General features: G+C 50.5%; 3 protein-coding genes across 3 annotated transcripts; 1 reads left to right on the top strand and 2 right to left on the bottom strand.

Annotated features, from left to right (window-relative positions):
• Window positions 1-705: 705 nt before the first annotated feature.
• QC761_607680 (uncharacterized protein) lies at window positions 706-1479 on the bottom strand (the record flags this gene model as incomplete). The annotated part of the gene is made up of 1 exon (XM_062881199.1): window positions 706-1479. The coding sequence occupies one exon, from the start codon at window positions 1477-1479 to the stop codon at window positions 706-708; it is 774 nt and encodes a 257-aa protein (XP_062731852.1).
• Window positions 1480-2285: 806 nt separating this feature from the next.
• On the top strand, window positions 2286-5026 carry QC761_607670 (uncharacterized protein). Its single transcript, XM_062881198.1, has 4 exons — window positions 2286-2558; window positions 2618-3948; window positions 3998-4525; window positions 4589-5026. Exons 1-4 carry the CDS (start codon window positions 2468-2470, stop codon window positions 4760-4762), a joined length of 2124 nt encoding a protein of 707 aa, XP_062731851.1. The 5' UTR covers window positions 2286-2467; the 3' UTR covers window positions 4763-5026.
• Window positions 5027-5950: 924 nt separating this feature from the next.
• Window positions 5951-7431, bottom strand: QC761_607660 (uncharacterized protein). The gene is made up of 2 exons (XM_062881197.1): window positions 6707-7431; window positions 5951-6638 (listed from the first exon to the last, which is right to left on the bottom strand). Exons 1-2 carry the CDS (start codon window positions 7395-7397, stop codon window positions 6484-6486), a joined length of 846 nt encoding a protein of 281 aa, XP_062731850.1. The 5' UTR covers window positions 7398-7431; the 3' UTR covers window positions 5951-6483.
• Window positions 7432-9714: the final 2283 nt, after the last annotated feature.

The following is a 9714-nucleotide window of genomic DNA, read 5'->3' as shown; positions in this document are numbered from 1 at the left end:
GCCACATGGTCAACATATCATGGCCACCGCCACCAGACCATGGCCGCGGCCGACAGACCATGGCTACCGCCAACTGAAGGATGAACTCCTTGCTAGTAAAATCCCTTTCTTTCTGACAGGTCCGGACCTGCAGTTTCGTTGTTCCACCCGCAGTTTCGTTGGTTCCGTCTCACTTGTCAGTTCAGCGGGCAAGCCAACACTATTCAGCTCCGTAGGTAAGCTCTGTCCCATCAAACTCAGTAGGCAACCCATCACCATGAAGCTCATTGTTATTTGTTATTTTGTCTGAATAGGTGTAATCGCCGTATCAAGCTCAGGCGTTTGACCATGTGTGATGTTCTGACTTGGTGTAGAGAGAGTGTAACATTGGATTGCATTTTGCGGTGACTCGGTGGCTTTATATAACAAACAATATATTTGTCCAGCAGTCCCAGCCGCCCACTGTCTGCCAGAGACGATGGAGGGTGAGAGTTTGCGATGCTGTTTGTCCCTGTGCATACCGTATCCAAATATATCTATCCTAGTAAAACTCCAGGCCGTTCCAAGGCCTAATTCCCCAATAACTGTAACATTATCCCAACCTGTATTTCAACTCACAAGAAACAGAGAAACGCCGGAAGAAATATCCAAAGAGTTGGAACCGTTTGTATCCAATTAGACAGGGTCAGTCAACCCACCATGTTGTCCTGAATCCTCAATGCCGGTTTAGCGGGAGCCGGAGATCTTTCCAGAGGAACCAGGGCGGGTACTGCCGCTCGAGCCGGGGCGGGAGGCAGTGGTGCTGGGGCGGGAAGCAGTGGTAGTAGCACCGGGACGAGCGGTAGTGCCACTGCTTCCAGGCCGGGCAGTGTTACTGCCACTGCTTCCAGGGCGACCAGTAGGAGCAGCCGTGGTGTTACCGCGGGACCCGGGGCGAGACCCCACGCCACTGGCAGAACCAGCCCGCGAGGGAGGGCGGGAAGCAGCACCATAAATCTTCTTGAGAATAGCAACAATCTTAGCCTCGTCTTTTTTGAATTCGAGGTGGACGAGGGACTCGAACGGCTGGAGGCTCTTGGCCTCGGCAGGGAAGATGTAAAACTTGGAGTATCGGCCAACGGTCACAGCGCCATAGAGGGTGATGTTCTTGAAGCCCTGGCGCCTGGCGGTTTCACGCTCGATCTCGAGGTAGTCAAGAAGCTGGCCGGCGGCGGAGTCCCAGACTGCTCCCTGGGTCTCGAACTCGGTCCGCTTGTTCTCGATGACGAGGAGGGGCTTGAACTTGTCCGACTTGTGCTCGACGTAGCGTACTCTAACGTCTTCCTTAAGATCGGTGGACGGCTTGGGGTGAGGCTGAGTCTCGGTGACGAAGTCCTCCAGGATAGGGAAAAAGATAGGGAGGATGTTGGCCCAGAGAGCGTCAACTCGATCTTCCTTGCTCCCGGGCTTCAAAGCCTCGTAGAGCTTGAGGATGGCCCTGATGTGCATGTATCCAGACATGTTGAAGGTTACTGAAAAAAAGTCTTTGGTGGTTAGTTGGAAAAGATAATTAACTGTGAGTGGTAGTTGTAAGTCGTGAATGCTGTTGTTTGCTTTGCTTCTATAGACCTTCACTGCTTGGACGGTGCAGATATCCTATCTTTATACAAAGAAGAGGGTTGTAAAAATAGTTTCAGATCCCATCTACCCAACATCAGTTCGTCTTCCTTGTTTCGCGCTTGGTCATTTTCATGGTGTCGAGGGCCGTTGGTGACCCATAGCTGCTGGGTTCAGTTTCACGCTTGGTTATTTTCATGGTGTCGAGGGCCGTTGGTGACCCATAGCTGCTGGGTTCAAAATCTGTCACGTTCCCAACTGCTCTTTTTTGGGAATTCAAAGACATGGAAGTGAATTCGGGAATGCCATCGTGTTGTTTCAAATCTCGATGCTAGGAGTTCTAATCAAGGACGGCCCTGGCCGACACCGCGGTGTCCTAAAACCAACGCAGGCGCAGCAATGGAGCTTGGTGATTATGCGGTGACATTACACCTTGCCAGAGCCACTGTGACGTTACGTTGCATGAGTTGGTGATCTAGAAGGCCGAGGCCAGTTCACGCCGTAGACTAAGCTTTCTTGAGCCGGTGGAGTTGAGGCTGGACTTAGGCGGGCTTGTGCCACAGACGGTCGCAATGGTGGCGGATTTTGACTCTAAAAAAAGTGACAAATCTAGATAGGGGACATTCAGGTACCCACCGCTGATACAAGGTGAAGACGGCACAGTTCCATCCACGTAATAATATGAAATTTGGGGGACTTTGTTGCGGCTATGAAAACAGAGCCAGGCCTGAACCATTTCTAACCAATCATTTGCTGTGACTGTTTACGCTTTCAGGCGATCACAACCCCGCACTCCGGCTGGTCTTCATCCAATGCAATTTCTCTCACAAATAACAACAAAGAGCGGCCATCCTGCGCTTATCAATCTCGACTGAGCAACCATGACAAGAGAATGAGTCCAATCATCTTTACTTGTCCCCTTTGTGGATGGCGCATCTACGAACCCTCAGCCACATCATCCTGGATGAATGAATTTCGTGGCCGTAAGTCTCTCAAAAAAGGTCACCTCATTTGGCGCGCCTGCTGACGCGTCGTTACTCAGTTTACTTATGTTCGACGGAAAAGAAGATTACCCTGACAGGTGTTGGCCTCTACAGCGATCCTGAAGGTGGCGTCTTTATCGCTCCACCGAATACAGCTAGCCGATATGATGATGATGGCTACAATATTTCAGAACAGGACCAGTTTGGAACCTGGGGATATGCAGTCAACAACAGACGCGGCTTTCCTATGCACGACGCCTGCTGGAAACTTTTGGAGGAAGCCATCCACCCAGAACCGGTGCCTCTTGATAGGTTGTTCGATGTCTTGGACTCTTTAATAAGCGCTATGTACGGAAAGCTTGATTGGGGCTACAAAGAATGCTGTCCGCCAGACGGCTGCGCTGTGAAGCAGTCATTCCCATGGGAGGGAGTCGCTGACAGTAGGCAAGTGACGGCGCCCCCTTTCTCATCGGATCCATTTTCCATCGACGTTGATCAGATATTGAGCCGAAGGTTTGGAACTTGTGAAGTCCCTGCCCCCCCGGCCAACATTTCATCTGGTCCAATATCGAGAAACGATCCATTCCTTTCACTTCCGGAAGAGCTTTGCACTGCAATTGCCTTCTATCTGCCTACACAGGATGCTCTTCACGCCCGCCTCGCATCACGGTCCTTTTGGCATCTATTTGATTGTCAACAATTCTGGGCATCCCGATTCATAGGTCGAAACTCAGACCTCTCATGGCTATTTGAAGTTCGTCGGCATCCCTACAGAGGTGCTCGCGATTGGCGCTGGCTGTACCACCAAATCACTGACAAGGACAATAACTGGAATGAGCTGATCCGGGGCGCTCTTCACAACAGGCAACACATTTGGCTTTCCGTTCTGCCCATTGTGGAAATTTTGGAGCTTCGTTTAACCCCAAAGGTCGCGGTTGCAGAAGGGGATGAGCAGGTGGTTCCAAAACCCGGCTTCAATTTACGAGTTGGTGGGACGGCAGCGGAGCACTCTGATATATGGAGCCCGCTAAAACCTGGATGTCGCCGTCGATACAAGCAGTACCTGCCCATTCCTCAGGAAAGGGCCCGAATTTCCGCCTCGACGATAATGGCTGGATCTTTCACGTATATTGCGGGCTTATCAGTCGTATCAGACTCACAAACTGTCAAGGTCGGCTACATTGGTCCCAAGGAAAAGGAGCGATCTATCGAACTGGATGCCTCTAAGCTAAGAGTTTCCAAAGTTGCTGTCGGGTTACGAGGTATCCACGCTCTACTGTTTGCGGACTCAACAAGCTCAGCCCCCTGGCTTGGTGATCCCGATGATGCTGCAATAACAACACGGCTTGGGAATGTAGCAGATATTGCAGCACTGGAAGTTTGGTCCGACGTATGTGAAAAAATCCTATGGAAGATGCAGAGCTAACAAGGTGCTATAGGGATTCAGACTTGTCGAAATTGCGATTGTCAAGAAAGAAGACGCTGACTGTAGCGACGTGGAGAACAACATCATCTTGAGAAACTCCGCAGTATGGTATCCTGATATACCACCGGCTCACCTCAACCTCAACGAAGAGTTCTTTTTTCCTGCCCAGTCATACACTCAAGGATTCAAGCCGTTATTCTGGACCCATTTCGGCGGACCAGGAGGTATATACTTAAAGGACTTGCATAGGATATCATGGAGTACGGCAGACGAGATCATGGCTTTTGAGTTTCAAAACGAGGACGTTCCATTGGACTGTCGGATGTTTGGTCGGGCTCCGCTGCCTGACTCAGACGACGAGGACAATCTCGATATCTTTGATATCGATGGCCCTGGAGGGGAAAGGATCACCGCTATTGAAATCAGTCAAAAATACTATAAGGAAGATGGTGAAAGATGGTTGATGTCGGAGGGAGCATTAGCGCTGTTCAAGGTATGTTGCACACCTGCAGCCACTGCCCATTCCACCTTATTAGAGAGTGTCAACACAGACAGCAACCGGGTTGACGAATGGTCTCAAGCTAACAGAAGAATGAACCATTAGGTCTTCACCAACCGTGGACGGTACTACCAGTTTGAGGACGAACCGAAGCCACGGAGTTGGAACGTCAAGACGAAGCTGTTCACATCACCTCCAGGTTACATTATTACGGGATTCTATGGGGCTCAGTTTCAGGGGCTTGTAGCGCTGGGAGTCATTACTGAGTTGGAACCTTGACAGCGAGCGTTTGTCGAAGCACTATTCTCACGGCTAGGGGATTCTGGGTTCACTCCCCGCTTGCGTGCGAAATAGAAGCATACCTACGTAGAGAAGCTTTGGAAGTCCTTCGGCACCTCTCCCAACTAGTTTTCGCTATTTTATCTATCAAGATGCGCGGGTACTGAAACCAATGGAGTCCTGACGTATTCCCAGTCTTTTAAACAAGAATGCATCGATGCCTTGCTGTAACTGTGACAAGGGCTGGAGTTCAGGGCTTGGAACAACATAGGTTCAATTCATTTCAATAATCTTCAGTAGCCTCAAGATCCTTGATGAGGAATCCTTTCGTCCCACTGCTCTGCTCTTCTGCTCATGTATTTATCTCAAAGAGGTCCGTGCTTGTGATAGCCTTGGCCATCTTCTAAGTCCGGCGCTTCCCTCTGGTTATACACGAGTCAATAATGCCTCTGCTGCTTGCGCCGGTAACTCGTCGCTCGTTTCACTTTTCAACAACCGGCTCAGAGCTTTCAGTTCACTGTGTTGTTGGTTGTGCTCCAAGCCAAGGTGGATAACGTGTGACAGGCTCCTATCTATCTCCCTGAGTTGCAGCTCCTCGAACATATATTTGGCGCGATCCAGGCCATGTCTATCAAGGACCTCATCAATCTTATTAATCCTAACGACAGAAGGCTTGGATGTAGGAGAGAGGCCTGAACATCTGATTGAAATGCCAAGTTAAGAGGTTGATGTTACGGCTTGGTGGTGAAGGACAGGATTACTCAGGATGAAGGGTTAGGGTTGATTGCAGGACCCGGAGCTCCGACCGGGGTTTATGATAAGAAGATGGAGCTGCAAGCCCACACTTCTTCCTTTCTTCTTTATATTACGATTACATTGATAGACTGGCAATGGTATTGGCTTTTGACCTACTTATGCCTCTCATTCGTGACAGTTGAGGAGTACCGTTGGTAGAGCGAGACATTATCATCTCTCCTTTGAAGGATATTGTCAAAGGATAAGGTGCGGGCGCCTATCCCAAAGTCTAACTAAATACGTATATGAGCCTGTGGACGGTGGAAAAAATCTGTAATCTAATACTAGTCCCACAGTGTACAGAAGTCTGGCTAGGGCCCGGTACCTAGTCTTGGATGAAAAGTATTAGCTTCAAATTGAAGTGGATTCCTAATTCGAACACGCCCATAGTCAGGCGATAGTAGGTCTTTATTGTAGGTCTCAAAGCCGTCTCACCGAGACGAGTCTGGCAACAAATGTGCAACAGGGTACGCTGGGATACGCTGATTGGTCTGCCCCAGACAAACCAGGTAGCTACCATAACCATTACAACAACACTAAAAATCTTAACACCTCCCCGGCCATCTGCCGATTCGGCCTTGTAGGTCCCGAATCATCCATTCCTCCTTAGGCTGCCTCGACTGTAAACGAACTTTTCATCCTAGCTACTCTTGGGCAGTCTGTTCAACCCCGCTTGTGTGATGTGATGAGGTATGTGGTTTGGTGAGCAGAGAAGTGAAGGAGCCGAGCTGACTGGGAAGAATGAGCATGTGGACTCAAGCTTGCTAGCTTGGTCACCCCGTGGCCCTCACAACTCATTATCGACATACAGACTACCTTCTCAGCCCCCTTCATCATGAGCAGTGCCAGTTCCCCATCTGCACACACCACGGTACAGACAGGGTGAGGCAAGGAAGAGGAGTACCATAATGTTTCAGACGCGGAGATTATCTTCCAAACAAAAACAATCCCCGCCTTGGACGTCTCGGTGCAGTTGACTCTTGCGCTTTGAGGGTCTGCAAATCGACATGTGACTGGGGAAATGCACCAGTCTTGCCCTTGCTATTTGTCCCATACCAGCACCAGTAATCCGCATAAAGACCTGTAGCACGCTAGTTAGATCGAATCCAAAATCGTGACGTATGATCGCGCTGCAGAACTTCAACCTACACTGGACATTTGTGATGACCTCGCCTTTCCCAAACGCCACCCAAGCTACACCGCCGGATTTGGGAGGAGTCCACTTCCACCGCGTGGTCACAATCATCCCACTCTCCCCACGCACAGGAACCTCACTCTCCTGCGGCGCCCGGAGCTCAATCACCTTCGACGGGAAAGCCCCAAACATTCCGTCATGTCTCCCCAGACACCACTTGCCCTCCCACTTCTCGGGGAACATGACCCCCATGATCCTCGCCCCTTCCATAAACTCAAGCATTTCACCATCATACCTCGGCGGCTTCTCGAGCTTCCCTCGCCCATGACGTCGAAAGTGGTCTTTGATTGCAATAGCCGTCGCCAACCGGGTGACGTTGTCCGGCATGGGTACGGGCACAGGGCCGTCGGGCAGGTGCAGGTCAAAATCGGGCTGTTCTGGCTCGGGTCCATAGCAAACGTTCACCCCAGGTATTTGAGGTAATGGCTGCGGGTGTCGGGATAAATGCTGCAGGAGGTCGTCCGCTGACCGGAAGACAGTCGCGTCGCTCTCCCGCACTGTCACAGCCGCACTCACGCACCACAGGCAAGCGTAGTAATCGTCTGCGCTTCCGCCTGTTGCGCCCTTGCCGAGGTGGGATTTGAAGAGTAATCGGAGTCGATATCGAGCTCCGGATTCAGAGGGGGTGATTGCTTCGGCTATCATACGACCATAGCAGAGGTTAGCCGCACACGTTCTTCACGGTTGAGGGAAACTTTTTGCCATTTCCGGACTCGCTTATGGGGTGTCGCAATAACAAGTCGCACCCCACCCTCCTTACTGTTCATGTTATTTTCAGCATTATCCGAAAATCACTGTCATTGCGGCGTTTGAAATTAGCTTATAGTTTTCAAGAGAAGCAAACTGTGAGTAAGTTAAGATATATCTATTGCTAAGATATGTCTCCGGCAGCCAGTTGATTCGGCCCTGCCGGTAGGTGGAAGCAATTACCGTGAAGACTGGGGTTCCTGAACTGCGAGGTACGACGGTTTGAGGTTGCACCGAAGGAAGGCAAGTATAGGGGACTATGCCCTATAAATAAGATGGTAGGCACTGAACTACGGGGATCTATGCCCTGGAAGAGAGTGTAGTGAGCCAGTATATTGAACTTTAAATGTTTGACTTAAACTTGAACCTAGGAAAGGAAAGAAAAGACCATTCCAAACACATTGCCAGGGAAACCTTTTATGGGCATTCAAGACCTCGTTTTCTCCGTATCGCTTCCCACAACTTCCATCGGTTCAGTGAACTACGGTGGCTTGCATTGACTGGGCGGGTGGCCGCGGTCATTTTCTTGCTAGCAAGCAGCCGAAGAGGTGTATCAAACAGCGGGGCGCGCGAGGTATGCAGTTTCTGTCTTCTTCCACTTCTGCGGATTTATCCCGTGTGATTCAAGCCAGAGGCTTGGTCTTTTCAAGGCTCTTGGTAAACACCTCGTTCTGACTTCATTTCTCTTCTTTACCTTTGTTTGGGACTGTACTAACTCGGAATTATACGACAGAGCTTGGAGGAGGACACTGCACGGCTGCCATGAAGCCTTGCTTTTTGGACTCGTTTCATGAGGTTCCGTGTACTTGGTGAGAGCCAGAGCGAAGGTAATTGACGATGGGGGATTGCGGACCGATACCTGTATCTTGAAATAGATGTAGGATGGAAGTGCCCATGCTGGAGGTTCAGCTACCTATGATGAGGTGGATGTACGTTCTTCCGTGAAAGGGAATCAAGACTGGGATGCTTGGGTGTGGATACGAGTTTTGTGGGTCAAATGCAGGTTCATGACATTTTGGCGTGCAGGTGGCGGACCAACAGAAATGACTTCTCTGAACTACCGTTCGTGTCACCTTTGTGGGCTATTGAAGGCCTTGCCATCGACCTACTTCCTCACCTACATATTACCATCAGAGTGCAGTAGACACTGGCGGCGACGCCGAACTCACCAGATTCCTGATTCTGTTCAACTAACCGCCAACATGACCGACGCACAACCGGCCCTGCCCGGCATACCAGGTCCCAAACTTGCACCGTTAACGCCAACGGCCCGAGCTAATATCAAGTTCTTAGGGAATCTGGGACACACCAAAGACAAAGACGGTTATTTCTGGAAGGTCGAAATTGAAGACAAGGAGACTTTTTCCCTCAAGCGGTTTTCATTCATGCACTGGGTCACCACCCTGAGAGACAGCTGGGCGGTGTTTCTAGTGCGCCCACTCCAGACTCCCCAATTATACTACGACTGTTTCCTCCCCTCCAACGCAGAATGCCGGGTCTACGGTCGGCTTAAAGAGGAAAATCAGTAGGATCTTGCGGTCAAGGCATTCGGATACCTCGAGCTCACCCCGAAGACGTGCCGCAAATGTGGGAGGATCTCCGAGGTCTCCAGCGATTAGGGGTTTTTGAATCGAGATATACACCTGCGCACTTACGTCGCCGGAAAGACTGTAGACTTTGGCAAGGCATGGACAATGTACCATTCATGTCTTGATTATATCTACCCATACTATCTGAAGAAAGAACGAGAAGGTGATCGGTGTAGGTGGACGGTAAAGCCTCCAGTGCCCGCATACCGCCTTAATGGCGAGCTACTGGCAGATCATTTCGGGTTATGTCTGGGAAGATGCAGAGCGCAAGCTACGAATTATCGCAGATGCTGTGGCCGAGGCTAAATAAGTCTGGGTGGCCACGGGGGCTGGGATTAGCATGGCTGTCGGTAATCCAGTAAATTAGTTGAATTCCACTGCCTTGATATTTGCTAACAGATCCAGGACTACCGCTCCAAGAGTGGTATATATGCTATGGGCGGGGTCTTTCACGAAACGGCCCTGAGAAATACGCAGAGACGCGTGCGAGGCCTGGCGCTCGCCCTCGCGATCCACGGCACTTCTTGGCCTGCATGGTGTACTCGTCCGACTTGGACTCCTTGAAACTAAGACAGCGCAGCGTGTCAACGTCCAGGACAGCCAGACAATGACCAGGGAAAGCTCAT

The sequence above is a fragment of the Podospora bellae-mahoneyi genome, chromosome 4 (genome assembly GCF_035222275.1).
Source record: "Podospora bellae-mahoneyi strain CBS 112042 chromosome 4, whole genome shotgun sequence".
Taxonomy (NCBI): domain Eukaryota; kingdom Fungi; phylum Ascomycota; class Sordariomycetes; order Sordariales; family Podosporaceae; genus Podospora; species Podospora bellae-mahoneyi.
This window is presented reverse-complemented; position numbering and strand designations above follow the sequence as displayed.

Coding starts and splice junctions, on each gene's coding strand:
- QC761_607660 (XM_062881197.1), bottom strand. CDS start 7,397: ATGATAGCCGAAGCAATCACCCCCTCTGAATCCGGAGCTCGATATCGA. Junction 6,639..6,706: donor GGTCATCACAAATGTCCAGT/GTAGGTTGAAGT, acceptor AGCGTGCTACAG/GTCTTTATGCGGATTACTGG.
- QC761_607670 (XM_062881198.1), top strand. CDS start 2,468: ATGAGTCCAATCATCTTTACTTGTCCCCTTTGTGGATGGCGCATCTAC. Junction 2,559..2,617: donor GATGAATGAATTTCGTGGCC/GTAAGTCTCTCA, acceptor GTCGTTACTCAG/TTTACTTATGTTCGACGGAA. Junction 4,526..4,588: donor ATTCCACCTTATTAGAGAGT/GTCAACACAGAC, acceptor ATGAACCATTAG/GTCTTCACCAACCGTGGACG.